Raw genomic sequence first — 18,446 nt, 5'->3', positions numbered from 1 at the left:
CATTTAGCACTGTTGGGTAATTAGGAGCGAATGGAGCGATTACCTCTGCTGCTCTCCAGGACAGCCGACCGTCTGCAGGAGCCCCAAGCAGCTGCTGGACCAAATCTGTTCGGTCTGTGGATGCTTTCGTATCGTGGAGCTTTGAGAGTCAAAGGGGAACCATTTGTTTCCTCACACAATGACACTCATCAATCTTCAGGGAAAGGACTGTAGAATGACGTGCAGGAAGAGATGCGACGTCTTTCAAGTGACAATTTGATTCCAGATTGATCACCTCAAGAATACTCAGCACCGGTTTGGGGTGTATTCTGATGTTTTCTGTAGAGTAGGCAGCTCTTGCCGTTTCTACTCTCAGCTGCGTTGAGTCTCCATTACCGAGGTGACAAAAGAGGTCATTTGTCATTGAACCCACTTACACTTAGAGTCACTTACAGTACATGTGTCCTGGTCTGCCTGAAAAGCAGACACTTTAACTCTTCTCATCTCTATCTGTGGTTGAAAAAGGTGCTAAATTGTCTGCATTTACGTTGCACCTTTAAACCCGCCGCTACAAAGCACTTTACAGGGTTTACCATTCACCATACATGCAAAGTGCAAACCTGCCATTGTGAGCAATGTAGGGTTTCAATGTCTTGCTCATGAACTCTTGTTTTGGTGTGTGCAGGGACCCAGAGATTGAACTACCAACCCTGCGATTAGCAGAAAACCTGCTCCATCCTCAAGAAGTTATTTTTGTCTGCAGTTTCTGGCTGTTTTCCAACAACTTTAGCCGTATTAGCACCACACTTTGTGGGCCTTGATTTATATGGAGTCTGGAAAAAGACAGGTTGCAATCAAATTTGGGATCTTGCAAAAGGAGAAAAGTAATCTAAATTTTATTTAAATATTAGGAACACTGTAACATTGCTTCCAAAATGATCCACATGAGTAACAAACAAAATTATTTCAGTATTTTTTTATCTTTATAATTATGCTAAGACAAGTCTAAAGTGTTACTTAAGGTGAGGGAATATAAAAATTATTGACTTTTGGTAGAGGGTGGAAAGTTTCTGTCTAGAACAAGCTTAGAATTCGGATGCCCAAAGACGTTTTGCAGCATTCGGCCAAAGTAAAATTATTTCTGACTCAAATATTTTCAAATGACCACAAGAGATCGCTTGTCAAGAGCGCGACAACATGCAGTGCTGTAATAGTGCCATAAATTTTCCTGCTGAGAAACGTCTCGCTGGGATAACTAACTCTTTATCTCAAGCAATTTTTGGATTGTTCATGATGCTCTGATGATACCCCGAGGCTGAAAGCTCGGCTATTAAAAGAACATTCATTCACTGCTCTGTGGATCTGTTGTTCGGTGCGCTTCTAGTGTCTGGAACAGAACTCGATATGTAGAGATGCTGCAGAGAGGAACAGCATGCATTCAATACAAACCACAGAGAATATGCAGAGCCGCTTATAGCAGGTCTCTTGAGGTTTCCAGTTGGCTATTTTTACATGCAAGATCTAACATAAGCATTAAATTCTTCTCAACTTCTACACAGCATGGGGAAGTATTAGATAATTCAACTGTGATCTCATAAAGAAGCTGTTAAATATTACAGTGTGAGTGGTGCCACAGTCCTGCAGCAGGTTTGGCTAACATTATCCTTCCTAATGACCCTCACTTAGTTCTCCTGACAGATTTCTGCTCCTACTTTGCAGGTGATTTGATGTCATCTCCTCAAATCACTCAGGTTGAAGGAGGAAGCATTTAACAGTTCGAGTGTGCTTCCACAAATGTGAATGTGGTCAGTTTATGGCTTGAACCGAATCCCCATTTGCACCTGCAGCTTTTGCTCAAAGGACAAAACTGATAAGGGAAGTGGTTAGCCTGAACATTTAAAGAGCTTCGTGGTCAGAGGAGGCTGCCACCTTTGGAAATGCCTTCATCTTCTATCGCTCGCTCTCACATTGCAATGTGACATTTTTCCGAAAATTCTCTATTCACGGTGTATCAAACACTGCCTGATTGTGCCAGCGAGGCAGAGGGAGCCTCGCTGCACTTTCATGCTCATAAAAAACTGATTACTGTCAGTAATCAAGTTAGGGCAAGAAACTGTGGTTACATTATGCTGGTTTACTGAGATTCCTCTGATGACGCCCCGCTGGCTAAATGTCACTGAATCAGTGTTAAAGAAGTACTTCTGTCAGAAAGTTGTCTAATGTGCTGCAGATCTGGTTTTGCTTCAAGTTGGAAAAATGGCATTTTCAGTTAATTAAAAAAACTATTTTGTGGGGAATGTAAGTGTAAAATTGAATCCCAGGAGCAGTTTTATTCTTAATATTCTAGCACAAAATTTTTCAAGTGGTGCGTTTGAGGTACACCTGTATGTTATTCATAGATATGATTATCATAAGTAGAATGCTGGACTATAACATGGTGGCGGTTGTCAGGATACACAAAAAAATGTCCCTTGAGGTTTACAGTATTTGTCAAGAGGTTGGTTTGTTGGGGTCAGCTGTTTGATTTGATTTCATCTGGATTTGCAGCTATAGTTCTAGATTGCGTTATTCTATTTTGAAAAGCATAGCGACTGGTAGAATTTGCATGTATTTTTCTGATTTGATTATTTGAATTCCAAAAAAAAAAAAAAACTATTTAAAAGAAAAAGAACGCTTGCTCAGGATAATACAGGAAGTAAACATATTTTGTTCACTGGTACTTCCTGAAGGGACTGAAAGTTATTAAACCTTGATCAATAGTCAAAAAAGTGGACTCAAAGGGTTACACAATGACTATTGGATCCAAATGCGCAATGATCTGTTTGATTCTGAGGTCTTGCTTTTCCCTTAAAAAAAGATCTGACATTTATCAGCTTTCCGCACAACATTATAGCACGATGGATGACCTTAAAAGTTTGTGATTCTTTCTCTGTGAAACCGCAATAGCTGTATGGAGCTAAAGTTACACATGGCCTCATAATCAGGTTTCTCTCTCTTTTGTGGTTTATAATAAGCAATTACAGTACTGAATAAAGCAACCAGAACTACAGGTGTGAACAAAACTCCTGAAAACAGATTAGCAGTGAAAGGGGGGAATAATCAGATCACTGCGGTGCACCGAAACCAAACAAAACACACACAGTAAGAATTAGAACATCTACAGCCACAGGAAAGTTTGAGTCAGCTTATTAATAAGCACAGATATGGGGGGTTGGTAGCTTTCAGGAGAAGACAGAGGTGCATAAGAGAGGAGGAGGTGTGAGAAAGTGCTCGAAAACACGGAGAGCAAATGGAAAAGTAGAGTAGAATGAAATAAAGATGGAAGTGTAGATGAACAGAAGGCGAGGCGGCAGAGAGAGCAGATATCCTTGGGAGCCCAGAGAGCAGCAGATGTTGTCGACTCTGCCACGGTGGTCTGAATCATTCATTCTCTTTTAGTTTTTATGGCAATCTCAGTAAACAGCGGCCTTGTGCTGTGTCAGAGGAGTTGTTTCCTCTGAGCGCATGCGAGTGCTGCTGAGAGGTGACGGATGCTACAGAATATCACTCTTCGCCCGCTCCGTCCTTATCTTTGTGGCTTTCTTTCAACCCTCCATCACACCACACACACCTGCTAACCGAGGATCATGAAAGTTTTAGAGGCTTGGCATGAAGTGCTCACAATGGTATGAAACTCAGTCAAGACTGTTCCCTGTCTGGTACTTGAACACAGCACTTGAAAACAACAGGGCAAAGCATCCAAACTGATGCAATATGCATTATGTCCTAAATATACGTTTCATCTGGGGAAGGAGTTATAAAAGCTGCACACACGTTGTTCTTCGGTTGTTCTGCACAATTCAAGGAACGCCAATCACTCCGCCCCGTTCCTCTATTTCTGTCTTTCCCAAACATTATTCTCTGGCTCTCTCAAGGTCCACACCAGCAGCATATCTGCGCAAATGTTCCCATTATACACTATTTTAGAAGTCCTTCACTCTTACCAAAATACAGCTCAATCATTATTGTCATTTCAACATGACCCATTTGGGTGTTTTCAGAACTAGTGCCCTGAAAAAAGCAAATTTATGGTTTCCATGTCCAATCTTTGTGCAGACCGCGCATGCTACACTGTACATGTTCCAGGAAAGCAAACAGTGCTAGAAATAAAGACTAGAGAGGTTCTATGGTATCCACACCTTCGTAATTCATCATGAAAATAGTTGTAGTGGAAGTAGCTTCTGCTGGATTTTGCAGGTGTTTTGATTTGGCAATTCTAAATTGTCCAGAAATCCCATGCTACATCCACCCACTATGCTCAACACATTTACACTGTGCAACCTACAGTACAATCTGCAATTAGCTGCTTTAATATATGAAGAAGTCAGAGTCTTTCAGCAGCGTCCAACAGGAAGGACAATGCAAACGCAGCCAAAGTATTCCTTTTGTAGCATGAACAGAGCTGCATGAAAGCCTGCTATAAGTGTGGGTGCAAAAACCACAATAAAAGCTTAAATCATCATCATCATCCGTGTATTTTCAAATCTATTACATATTAACAAAAAACTGTGATATTTCTGACCTCCTACCCCTGTGGTTAAAGACTGACTGTAAGCGGAATGGATCCAGTGATCTCTGTTCAAAATAAAACATGTTCACATTGGCATCCTTCCTAAAAAAGAGATTATGCAGTACTGTAACAATATCAATTTATTTCCCCTTTATCTCTGAAGGTCATAAGTTGCACAACCACAGAGAGGTCAGGTAAGTATTAACCAGGCTGCATTTGAAGCCAAGACAAATACCATTGTTCTCTTGGGAGGACATTTTTCACAATGAAGGTTTTCTTAAGCACCAGAGCCTCCTGGATGATTCTGTAATTTACAGCACATACAATGTTATATTCACAGATTATGTATATTTTAACTTCACTTTTGTCAAACCTTGTTTTTTGATTAAGTTTGCTATAAATAATATAATAATATAAAATACTCAATTCACCCAGACTAGATCCAAAAAGTTGAATTTCATGCATGCCACAGCTTTGAGCTCAGTCATTTATTGATTATACCCCTTATGGACTCACACAGGTAGCTGCAGACACTTTGGATGCACTGCTGTAGTCTTTATGCTACTTTGCTAACTGGTATGCTGGTACAGCTCTGTTTCATACGTGTGCTGTAGGTTTTATGTACATATTGCATGCAGTTCTGCCAGCATTTGCACTTTTGCATTTGCACTTTTGCCCCTGTAGCGTTATCAGCACAAAAATGTTGGGCTGCACGCAGACGGGTCCGGGCAGATTCTCACAGAGTTGGGAAAGTGACAAGACTTACGTACGTCATGTGAATTCTTACACAGTCAAAGTTGCAGAAGGTATAAAACTCGTCTTGCACTATTTTCTAGTCTGTCTTGAGTTCACATGGAGAACAAAATTCATGCCACGCACTGCAAAAAAATCCATGTGTTTTCACAGTTTTTAACAAAGTTTTTGGTGACAAATTTACTGCTATTTTAGATTCTCCATGTTTTGATAAATTATAGAAAGCAAGCAGTAAAATTGCTGAAAAGACAACAACAAAACTACATGCTAACCCTAAAAAAAAAAAGTCAAAACTGGAAACAACATTTTTGATGTCACCTTAAAAAAAAAAATAAAATAAAATAAAATAAAATAAAAATGTACTTTCACAATTGGTAATGCATTGTTTTACAATGTTCGGCCAAAAAATGCATTTTTAAAATCAGCAAAACACATTATTTTACAGATATGTGTGATTATATACATTTTTTTTAAATCATTTGTCTGTCACTTTACAGATTTCCACTGGTTGTTAAATGACAAACAACACCTATTAAAATTAAGGAAAAAAATTACATGTTGGCTGTGGAAAAAAGATCAAAACTGAGTATCATGCACAAATAAAAATAAAATCAGTATATTATAAAATTTCTAGTTTATTTTTTCTCAATGTGTGACCATATAATTGCACAGATTTACTGTATTTAAATGTACTAAAAATATGATCATTTAACAGGTATTTTCTGCTTTTATTATAATTTTTTGTTATATTTACAGCTTTTATATGTCACAGTAGTCCAGATTTTTATTTTTTTTTTCTGGGACTATTGCTGCCATTTTTATTTATTTTTATCCCCAGTGTAGGGACTGTAGCAGACTCTCACTGACTTGGAGAGTAAGGAGAACATAACACTGGCTTTAGACAGCTTCCTAATATACATGTGGAAACGAACACGACTTTGACTCACACAACATGTATGAACAGAACAACTCCTCCTCCTTCGCTGCTTTATTAAACATGAATGCAGATTACATCCACAGCTCAGATCTGCAGCATCCTCAGACTCCCACAGAGGACTGGTGACATGTGTCAGCGCCATCACCAGCTCCTCCCACGCAGACACACACTTTAACACACACACACACACACACACACACACACACTGATACACACCATCCTGTCAGCAGCACACGGAGGAGACGTCCAGAACATGCATCATTCAGAGGCCTGGCCGGTGGCTGCATCCTTCGCTTCTCTGCAGCACAGAGCTTTGATTCACACTTTACTCAATAAAGTGGAGCAGTTTTAGTAAAACGTCAAACCTATATTTATCAGTCAGCAAATAAATACTCAATCTGGTGCCCTAAGATTTGAATTCATCTCTTTCCGCTGTAAAACTGACAGGATTTAATACATACCGTATGACTGTCTGCCGCCTACCAGTCAATCTTCCAGCAGAGACTGCAGCAGTGCATTAATGTTCACGACAATAAAAAGCTACAGTAACTCCAAATATACACTTTCTAATTGTGTTTTAAATGCCAGCAGCAGCACCTCTGAACTCTTATTTCCTCCTAATCCTCACACTCAATTGCACATTTGGTGATAAGCTGTTTTTCAAGGCTGCTGTTTCTGGGAACGTGTTTGAATTGTGTAAAAACAGACTCTGCAGCGACTGCAGATTAAATGTGTGACATGTGACTGAGAAACTGTGAATCAAAATTTGTTAGGATTTACTGGAATGGAGAAAAAAACAAACAATCCTAGAAAACTACAAAAAAAATTACAATAATGAAAGAAGGATTTGGTAAATAAACAGATTTAAATGAAGGTTACAGCCTGTTGCAGTACACATTTCATTATATCTATATCTATCTATCTATCTATCTATCTATCTATCTATCTATCTATCTATCTATCTATCTATCTATCTATCTATCTCTCTCTCTCTCTCTCTCTCTCTCTCTCTCTCTCTCTCTCTCTCTCTCTCTCTCTCTCTCTCTCTCTCTCTCTCTCTCTCTCTCTCTCTATATATATATATATATATATATATATATATATATATAGAGAGAGAGAGAGAGAGAGAGAGAGAGAGAGAGAGAGAGATATACATATATATAAAACAGATATTTTCAGGTAATTACCAACATGTCTGTAGTAGAGAGATTTCCTCATTTAATTACAGATTTTTTTTCTATTTTTAAAACAATATTTTCTATCATTCTTCTGATAGTAATCTATAATCTTTCAAGATGTTGATGTAATTAAAGGCAGCTACTATTTTATAGGTGACATTTTCTTCCATTTTATGTAGATTTTTGATTAAATTACAATATTTACCTTGGGAAAGAATGTCCAGCTGTTATATAACAGCTTTTTACTGAGTTGTGGTGCATACAGTAACTGTTATTTTCCTATTTTTTGTAAAGTACTGTGTTTGAACAGATTTTCACAGTTGTTTACAGTTATTTAATGTGTCATTTTAATGGATTTCTGACATTTTTGGTAGAAAGAGTGCCAGGCGTTGATGGTTTTTACTGCTTTTAATGTGACAATATGTTACCATTTTAAAGAGATTTTTCTGCACCGTTTTTGTCAGATTGTTTTGACTGTTTTACATTTTTTTCCAGTGTGTAAAAGCAATTATCTTGATTTACTAAATCTTTTCAATAGTGTCTTGTTTGTACTTTGGTTATTTATTATTAAATAAGCAATAAATCCTAATAATCTGATAACACTGAACATTCATCAGTGATTGCTGACATGTAATAAAGATATATGCTGTGAAATTCTGTAATCTATGCATCATTTACACTCAAACTCTGTTGTATATCGACCTACTTGTTCAGATTAGCTCACATAACAAGTATTTGTACCTCGCGAAAGCTGCACCTTCTGTAAACCCCAAACACGGCAGAACTTCAACTGTTTGGAATTAAATAAATAATGAAGCACACTTACAGTATCTTGGGACGTGGTGCAATGAAAAACAAATTCACAAAAGACAGAAATGTGAGTAAAATGGGACCTTTAAACTTTGCTGAATTTGAACTCACAGCTATGACAGCCTGAATAATTCATGACCCGCTCATGACTCGGGCTGTAAACACAAAGACGAGAGGAGTTTTTACAAGCGTTTACTGCTTGCACATTTTGTTGTGCTGTGAAGTGGCAATTCTGAGAAAATATTTACTGGGGGAAAAAAATCTTCTACGTCACACAGTTTATCCTTGTCTTTAATTATATAACACTGTTCCAATGTGATCACATACAAAGACCTTTTTTTTTTTTTTTTTTTACAGCATGAATGTCATAAGTAGCTTTTAAATGTTGATTTTCTGCACAAAGTATAGCAAAGTCTGTGGATTATTACTCCGCCAAGGAGGTGGAGCATCGGCGGAGTTAAGTTACAATCACGGTTGACTTGTTTGTCTGTCTGTCTGTTAGCAACATTACTCAAAAACAGACAAACAGATTTAGATGACATTTTCAGGGAAGATCAGAAATGACACAAGGACCAAGTGATTAGATTTTGGCAGTGATGCAGCTTATAGTCTGGAAACACGGATTTGTTAAAGATTTCTGTATCATTGCCAGACAGCGGCACGGCATCACTGTAACTATGACAACAAGTGAACACTACATCAGCTGCCTGCTGACGATCACATGATTGTGATCCTACTACAAATCGACCGTTGTGTACTTATCGGGACTTATTTATCAGAAATGATACAAGGAACAATTGATTAAATTGTGAGGGTGTTTCTGAGTCCCATCAATTCCCGCCGCCCGCTACGTATTTAGGTCACGCGAGTCAATATCTGTACATAACGTACACATGCAGAACACACTGCTGTGCTCAGTGCGAAGTCATTTTGTTTGTGGATACATCTATATTAAATGACCACATTCTATGTTGCCAGTATTTCTGCCAAGACTTTTGTCAAGATTTCAGGCATCGGAAATGATACGACTGAGCAGCCTTGGCAGGGAACTGTGCTCTCCGAGTGCTTTTGTAGTTTGTATTTTTAATGCTCTGACAAGCCCAAGATAAATGTAATTCACCTCCACAAAACAGCCATCTGGTATCTCAAAGGATTTCTGTGAACTGACCCTTTAGCTCATTTGCATATTTTGCTCCCAAACATGTCCAAAGGAGACGGACAAATCCCTTTGCTGTGACCTCCTGTAATGAACCTTCTTTGGGGTCCAGGTGATGAATAAATAGGATCATCAGTGCTTCTAATTCAGCTCCGTTGCTCTGTTTCTGGGACTGAGGCTGAGGCTGGTAAAGCGAGTAGGAGTTTATTCAGCCTCTTCACCGAGGCGAACACCAGCGTCTCTGACTTTTAATGGGGCAGGTGAAGCAAGGTCACCCAGTAGTCGCCCGGTCGGTGAATTAATGCAGATGATTATGATATCGCTGCACTTCCAAACACATATTAGTGCAGGACGTTCGGCCCACGCAGCTGACAAAATGCGCTGCCTGGGATAATAACACGGCTCCACACATCAAAGACTTTCTCACTCCATGAAGTCATGAAAAAAATCTGCTCACTAGTACAAGAAGAAAACATTAAATCTGATAGATGATGATTATATCACACAAGATTAAAGCAATGAGGGCCGCCGAATGCTTTGCCTCATAGTCAGTAAATTAACTAACAACAAAATCCATCTATTAGCAGCTCGCTTTGCTTGGAATCACCAATCAACATATTTTCACTGCATTTCTTCATGAAAATGTGCTTTGATGACTGAATAAATTATCAAACACTTCAGTGCAGTGTTTTCCCATCATACATCTCCAATTTTATCTTTCCACCAGACATTCCAATAATTTAATTTGAAGGGAAAAAGTAATATTACTGAAATTAATAGTCTTAAAACTAAGAATGAACTTTATCCGGATTAAAGGTCAATTTGTATTGATAGAATTTTCTCCCCTTAGGCAGAGTTCTTGTATGTTTTTCTTAAAAAATAAGAACTTCAAAACAAGAACTCTCAGAGCACAGTTCTTTTAATATTCAATTAAAATCCAAAGTTGCACTTCAAGTGCTGCGGAGCTGTGTTTATTCCTGCATTAATCTGAAACTTTATCACAAACAAATTCCTTTCAAAAAGCAGAGAATGTATCTGTATATCAGTAATCATTACTGATAGAACCTTATTAATCCCAAAGGAAATTCTTGTGCCAGATATTTGTAGTATGACACACTAGTAAAAAGTAAAATAAAACTAATTAACTTAATATAAGACTAGAAGAGAAAGTAAGAAGTAATACTGGCAATGGTCGTGGAGCAGTTACTGCACATTATAATGAAATATTGCGCATGAAAATTAAACTGATATTGCATGTACAATTGAGAAAGTAAAAGTGCAAATGATATATTATCTTTCAGTGTCTGCTGCAGAAAGTACAGTTTGGTGGCCACTTTAGAAAAGACTTTATCAGGTGTTCTGTGGCTGAAGTTAAAGCCAATCCGAAACCAAACAGGTCCACTGTCCATTTCCTATCTTTAAAAGCATATTTTTTTATTGACGTCCAGGTACCCGTAAGTTATAAATCTGCACGGCGGAAACTCTCTTTAAATTGTAGCCAATGGGACTGCCTTTTTGACCATATATGGTCATCAGGAGACGGGACATCCTGTCGGACCGGAGACCCCGCGTAAAAAGGAATCTATTGTCAGTGAGAGTGGGAGGATCCGCAGGGGGGGAAAGATTACCCAGCCGTGAAACTAAAAGAAAACGTTGCCCGGCAGGTTTCAGACATGTTTCTGTCAGAGTCCGAGGATGAGTCCGAGCAGATGCCCTCAGATTCGGACTCTGAGAGCGAGTGTAGCCGGTGCAGCCTGGACGAGGACTACACTCCGAGTGGGCTGGCCCGAGGATCAGAGAAGTAAGTTCACTGCTGGCTTCGGCCCAAAGTAACGTGCAGCTCCAGAACCAAGGCATGCAAGTCAAACCACACAGGAATCATATGCATCCTAAAACAATGCAAGCTGCAGTACACGTCAGTCAGATTGTACCTGCTGCGTCCTGCGCCTCTGCAAAAAGTCGTGCGCTCGGCTGCGGCTCTTTCTGTGCACACGCTGCCCCGTTTTCAGTGCACAAGTTGCACAGCGGCGGACTGAGCTGTGCACAAACCTGCAGCAACCTCATGGGAAACGCACCTTACCAGAGCTGCAGGCTGCACATCGGTCGGTGCCGTTTAGCAAAGTTTATAACCAAGTTTTATTTTACGCACAGAAATCCTCCGCTTTTTTTGCCGCATGAGGCACCTGCGCGCTCCTGAGGCGTGCTTATCGCGGTACAAAGACACACGTATTGAATATATTTCTTCGCATTCGTATTGATAAACAGTTTGGGAGTGAAATAACGTTACTAGAAATGTCGAATCGTCCCCAGTGGCGGTTCTAGATTTTAACAGAGTGGCCCAGGGAAGGGATTCCATATTATGGAATAATAACAATAACAATAACAATATCCATATCTGTATTCCATATTGTATTTCTTGCGTTTTCTGGCTCATCTTTTAGCTAAACAACTCAAAAACCTAAATAAGATAAGATAATAAATAAGATCATTATTTGCACACCCAAGAAACAGTATTTGGGTCATCTTAAGATGATGGAACATGTAAAAATGTGGTATTGGACAGAACTAAACAGTGCATCATCATTATATTACACTTACCCTTTAAAGGGACAATCTGCTACTATACCACATAATGTGCAGTGCTGCTAAGTCTGTGAAAATGTTTGTATAATGTCTTCACTGATGCTTATTTATTTGTTCTAAAAAAAATCCCCCTGCTGACAGCTTGGGACCGGAGAGTGTACATATGTCAAAATCCTAATGCTGTGGTTTTTATTCTTATGTGAAATTATAAGTGAAAGTCTGCGTTACAACCTGGAGGTGACAGACGTGAAACTGACCCAGCTGGAAGGGTCAAATGACAGATGTTACTGAGCTGCTTCCACTGTTTTTGAAACTTGACCTACAGTGGAAACCGAAAGTCAGAATATCTCAACGTCTGCTGCTTTTTAATTTGACCAGCCTGGCCGCTAATGATAGTTTTCATTATTGATTAATCTGCAGATTATATTCTTGACTTAATTATTTTTTTTTCTGTCCTCTGACAGACTGATTAATCTTGTTTTTTAACCTCTGTAGGAGGTCTTTAAATCTTTGCAGAGCTGTTGTATTAGACTGCATCACTGAGGTGTGTGAAAAGTAACAACTAGAACAATTCATCTAAATAATATGAAAATCACAATATGGCCAAGTGCAAAATCACCTGCAATTTTTGGCATTTTGGTGCAGTACAGCTGCCTATGAATCATATTTTTAGATGCAAAAGGACTTGTTTGGTAAAGACCACAGCAAAAACACCATATTTTTTGTTTCAGTGGCCAAAAAAACCCTCAAAAATACCTTTCCCAGTAAAATCAGGATTCATACTGTAACGGCAATATTTGTGAAAATAATTGCAATATGATCTCTTTTTTGCATATTATTCAAACCTGCTGGCATTTCAGTAATTTTCAAGGACAGTATGGATAGTATTCTCCTTTACATTATCTGTAATTTTGTATTGCAACATTGTTTTGTATTTTGATATAGTAAATTTGCTCTAATGTCCAATAAGAAACCATTTAAAATAAAATGTCCGACAAGTTAAGCCACTTTAATGCAGAAAAACATGCTGCCGTGACTCACTTTATACACTTTGTTTGACTCTCTGTCTTGCCAGTAGATCCATGTTTAAGTTGCAGGTAATAAAAGCAACAGCTACTAATTAATTAACCCTAAACTATCTGTTTTATGCACAGGGAAGACTTCACCGAGGAGGACAGTTCGGATGAGGAGGGGAACGGTCGACCCATAAAGAGAAGATCTCCGAGAAGGCAGCTCCGCTCTGCATCTTCTCTGCTATCATCACCCCTCAAATCTGCATCTAAGAAATGGGAGCAGAGTCCCTTGCGAAAGAAGATCCACTACGAATCTACACCCAAAAAAAACTCCTCCTCCCCCAGCGCTGGAAAGACACTCTCCAGTCCCTGCAGGAAAACTCCGAGCGGGAAGCAGCAGGCGGACAGACGAGCAAACAAGGACGACGCGGATGAGGAAGATCAGTGGCGTAATATTGATGAGGAGGACGTCGAGCCTCCTCAGCCACATTTCAGACCTGAGAGGGACGTCGGGCCGCAGCTGAACAGAACAGCGAATTACACGCCACTCGAGCTCTTCCAGCTGTTTTTCTCCACGACAGTAATTGACACATTGGTAAAAAACACCAATGCCTATGGGGAGAAGAAATCCCAGGAGCAGAAGGAGAGACATGTGCCTGTCACAGCAGCAGATATGTACTCCTTCATCTGCATCGTCCTCTACATGGGCATTGCGCCGCTGAAAACTCTCAGAGACTTCTGGCGAGGATCTCGGCTCTTCAACCTGCCGTTTCCTGCCTCCGTCATGCCCTGCAGACGCTTCCTCGCCATTTCCCGTAGCCTACACATGAACGACCCCGCCGTCGAAGCTGCCAACGATCAAAAGAAGGGGACGCCCGGGTTTGACAGACTTTGCAAGATACGGCCACTGTACGAGCAGATTCTGGAGGCCTGCCACACCTTCTTCCATCCACACCAGCACATCTCCATAGATGAACGGATGGTCGCGAGCAAAGCCAGGATCAAGCTCAAGCAGTACATTAGAAACAAGCCTACCAAATGGGGCTTTAAGCTTTTTGTGTTGGCAGACTCCACGTGTGGCTACACCCTCAACTTTTTTGTGTACGGGGGAAGAGAATGTGAACCCACAGGGAAGGGGCTCAGCTACGATGCCGTCATGAAACTCCTGAACATCCCCTTTCTCGGTAAAGGTTACAAGCTCTACGTGGATAACTTTTACACCAGTCCTACTCTATTCCTCGACCTGCTCAAGAGGAAAATCTGGGCATGTGGCACCGTTCGTTCCAACGTAGCTGGTTATCCAAAGACAAAAAAGAACAACAGGCCAGAGAAAACCCCAAGAGGAACCATCCGCTGGATCAGAAAAGGACAGTTGCTGTTTGTGAAGTGGTTTGACACCCGGGAGGTGATGATGTGCTCGACCATTCACAAAGCATACAGCAGCGACATGGCCAAGCGCAAAGTCAAGAACGCAGATGGACAGTGGACAGTGAAGCAGGTGCCGATTCCAAGCTGCATTAGAGATTACAACCAGTACATGGGGGGTGTCGACCTGTCCGACGCACTCATTGGCTACTACAACGTCGTTCACAAGACGAGGAAATGGTACAAAACTCTGTTTTATCACTTAGTGGACATAGCCACAGTGAACGCTTTTATACTCTACAAAGAAATGTGCAAAATGCATAAACGGCCTTTAGTCACGCAGAAGAACTTCAGGGAAGAGCTGATTCTGTCTCTGGCTGAGATTGGTTCTACTCCACGCCGCTCAGCTCCACAAAACTTCATGTCTGCGTCTCCTTTCAAGATGCCTCCTGCTTCTCCATTCAAAGCCCCACCTGCCTCCCTGTCCAACGTCACCTCCCCTCCCCCTGGCTCTCCCTCCTCGGCGCCACCTCCTTCCACTGAGGCTCCACCAACAGCTCCAGGTTTAGGTCACCTGCCTGCTTACTTTGTAGAACAAATGAGCAACGTGGCCCCCAGAGACCGGGCCACCGCCGGCAGGAGGACGTGTGTGGTCTGTAAGAGAAAGTCGCCGGTCTACTGCAGCACGTGCCAAAAAACACTGTGTTTCACTGCTCTGAGGAACTGCTACAGTGAGTGGCACAGAAGTAATAACATTTGTGTTTAAGTCACTGGAAATACTTGCAAAAGCTCTGTATGAATGCCTTTGCAGGGGTAAAACTTCAGTATTCACTAAATTGGTGATGTGCCTTTCACTAACGTGCCTTTAATCACCACTAGTGAACAAATAACTTCATTTTGGTTCATTTGTCAAACTCCACTTATTTGGTGGCTATTTTATGATTATATAGAGTCCCTAACATTCCTGTTAAAATGATCTACATGCAGTATACGATATACTTGGATAACAGATACAGAACAGGGAATAACTTGGAAAAAAAAACTGTGCATAGTAAACTAGAAGAGAATCTACATTAAAGGATAAATCTTTTAAAATAAACATATTCCCAAAGCCTCAATATCTCTTCCACTCATTACCCATTTAAATACTTCAAAGTGTCTCTAAAGACAGAGAGCGAGGGAATTAGAAAGATGGAGACCATTCTGACAAACATGGATCATCCACTTCACATCTGCCTCAGTGAACAACAAAACATCAGTGGTGGACGACTCCTATCCCTGAGCTGCAGGACTGAAAAGATTCAGAAAATCTTTCTTTCCATCAGCAATCAGACTATTTAATTCAAAGGTAAACAGATGAGACCAGACAATTGAATTTCCCTTTGGGGATTAATAAAGTCATTGTATTGTAAAATCCTTAAAGGGGAAACATCTGGCATATGTTTGTGTTTTTTATTTTTATTTTGGGTTTCTTTACAGGCATCTCTTGCATGATTTACAGTTAAAGCTCCAGATTTTTCTCCTACAAATCAGAAAGCAGCATGTTCCAAAGCTGCTCCAAGTAACTTCTGTTTTTTTTTCCAGCTGCTGTTCATAGAAATAACAATGTTCATTGGTTCTGGTTGGTGCTGCAGTTATTGCTTGAAAGTCTGTGAGGTGGTCTTTGACCCACCAGCTTTAAACAGTGTTATGTGACATTAAGTACAACTGGACTACATACAATTTTGCTCACAAATCTGATCATAAAACCACATCTGCAAAGACTGATTACTGAGCTGTAATACATTGACTCGAATAAGATTTTGACTGAAAACTGGACCAATCATTTGATGTCACACCCAGAATCAGTTTGAGGATCCTAAGTGGGATCATACATATGTACCTAACTCTACCTGGAAGACTTGTAAAAATACATACCTCATGTCATCCTCTTTTCTTTTTTTTTTTTTTTTATCTAGCATTTAGATTCTTTTTTACATCACTGGATGCTGCAATGAACTTACTTGTAGCTTGTAACTTTTGGTTGTAATAACTGATGCTGTACACTGTATATTTACCTCACTGGATGTGTTTTCATGTGCACTGGTTAAACTATTATGACATTTATACTGGTTTTACTGGTTCTCTCGGTTGGTTCAGGTTTCTGTTTTCAGCATCTCAGCTAATATTTGCCATTTCTAGTTACCTCAAGATCAAACCTCTGTGGTTTCAGGCAGCATTTATCATACTCAGATGGACTTAGCTTCTTCGATTTGGGTCCCAGTAATGCGACTCGGCCGGAGGATGCACCACATCGATTGCAGACGGCGATTAGAAACTCATGAGGTGTTTTTACGCCACAGTACCTCAGTACTTCTACTACCCTTTACCTCAACACACATCAATGCAAACTTGAAAGATGAGACTTGCTTCGGATGTGTTTTTAGGGGCACAGCATTGAGATCAAACTCTCATGGACTACGATACCAGTGAATAGAAACTTTAGAACTGCTGTGCGAGTGTAAGGAAACTATGTTTACAGAAATACAGTATTAAAGCTTGATGTAGTGTAAAATGAAAAGCAGTGACCTCACAGTCTCATTCTCATGTCCTCAGCTAAATGGGGTTCTGAAATAAAACTTGAAAAGATCACACGCTCATAAAGTGAAAAACTATTTGGCACATGATGTTGCCAAAGCTTGTATTACAACTGTTACAGACCTTAGTACCTCTGATTGACTACATTATTATACTTTCATGTTATTCCAATGTGTATTTTTGATGTTTTGTGTATTTGTATGTGGGTTAGATAGGGTTTTGATGTTTTTTATTCTGTAAAAGTAGAATAAACTTTTTAAAAAGCTATGTATTTATGACTTCTTTTGAATAATTGGTAATGTTTGGGAGCACAGTTATGGGAAAAATGATAATTACTGCATACAGCGTTGATTTTGGTGCGCTGGATGAGTAACAGTGAGGTTTTACAGCAATGGGCTGACATCAATTTGGCACTTTGGAAAGCGATGCTTGGAAACATGATTCAGAGATGCTAATTATGTAAAATAATGATGTGACATATTGGGAGTGTTACAAACATAACATTTTTCATTATCATAAAAGCAATTTTGGAGAGGTTTGAACATTTTCAAGATGTTCAACACAGCTGTAACTCGGATAATTACATCTCAAAGCCGGCACAAAAAATCGGAGTCAGATATAAAACATTTTTTAGGGAGAGATTATCTGAATTTCTGCTCAATCCTTCAATAGTTCAACTGTGCCAGAGAGTACATAAGGCAAAAAATCTACAGTGTTTGCCTGAAGATGATGTATACGTTCAGCAGAAATAGACTAGAACTATAATGATCTGCAAGATGTGAACTGGAAGATTGTGGCATTACACTCCTATTGCCCTGTGTGTGTTTGTGTTGTTTAGCTCTGCATGCGTTCTTGCATGAACATGTAAAACCGAGAGCAGCTCTCAATGTCTCTAATTGGACCGGTAAAGATAGTGTGATGGGGATTAAAAAAAAAACAAACAACTGATGACAATTCTTGTTAATTAAACTGTAAACACACCTGCTGTCTCTGTCAGTTTCATGGTCACATCGTGAATCTCAATATGACACGAACCTGACGTTTTACCTGACACCATATGTACAGCGCACACTGGGGCAGCAGCTCCACACAGCTTTAAAATTACATTAGACATTTCACAGTTTGTCAGGACAAAAGTATGAAATAAGCCCGAATGTCATCTACACTCCAGTCATTATTGGTCCGGCTGCCTGTTGCATCGCTTTTACTATCAGCAAATGTAAAGATCCTAAACTGGGAGTCTGTGTATGTTCATCCAAATTTCATATAGTCAGCTTACTTTTAATTTTTCAATCAGACAACCATAATCCACTCAGTGCATAGTTGAGTCACCTACTTTACTAAATACACTACCATTCAAATGTTTGGGGTCACCCAGGGAATTTCATGTTTTCCATGGAAACTCACAATTTTATCCATGTGCTAACATAACTGCACAAGGGTTTTCTAATCATCAATGAGCCTTTCAACACCATTAGCTAACACAATGTAGCATTAGAACACAGGAGTGATGGTTGCTGGAAATGTTCCTCTGTAGCCCTATGGA

The 18,446-nt window shown here is 39.8% G+C and overlaps 2 protein-coding genes across 2 annotated transcripts in view; one reads left to right on the top strand and one right to left on the bottom strand.

Annotated features, from left to right (window-relative positions):
• The window catches only part of LOC111575341 (protein kinase C-binding protein NELL1), a 345,892-nt gene that overhangs the window by 158,168 nt on the left and 169,278 nt on the right, over nucleotides 1-18,446 (bottom strand). The window lies entirely within an intron of this gene.
• LOC118470995 (piggyBac transposable element-derived protein 4-like) lies at nucleotides 10,967-17,171 on the top strand. The gene is made up of 2 exons (XM_035952882.2): nucleotides 10,967-11,163; nucleotides 13,100-17,171. The coding sequence occupies exons 1-2, from the start codon at nucleotides 11,036-11,038 to the stop codon at nucleotides 15,087-15,089; spliced, it is 2,118 nt and encodes a 705-aa protein (XP_035808775.2). The 5' UTR covers nucleotides 10,967-11,035; the 3' UTR covers nucleotides 15,090-17,171.

Source organism: Amphiprion ocellaris, chromosome 1, assembly GCF_022539595.1.
Source record: "Amphiprion ocellaris isolate individual 3 ecotype Okinawa chromosome 1, ASM2253959v1, whole genome shotgun sequence".
Taxonomy (NCBI): Eukaryota; Metazoa; Chordata; class Actinopteri; family Pomacentridae; genus Amphiprion; species Amphiprion ocellaris.
Note: the sequence above shows the minus strand (reverse complement) of the source record. Positions and strands in the feature narration are given on the sequence as shown.

Bases quoted from the DNA above. Each gene is read 5' to 3' on its own strand.
- LOC118470995 (XM_035952882.2), top strand. From the start codon at position 11,036: ATGTTTCTGTCAGAGTCCGAGGATGAGTCCGAGCAGATGCCCTCAGAT. The intron at 11,164-13,099 runs GTAAGTTCACTG...TTTTATGCACAG, and splicing joins CTGGCCCGAGGATCAGAGAA to GGAAGACTTCACCGAGGAGG.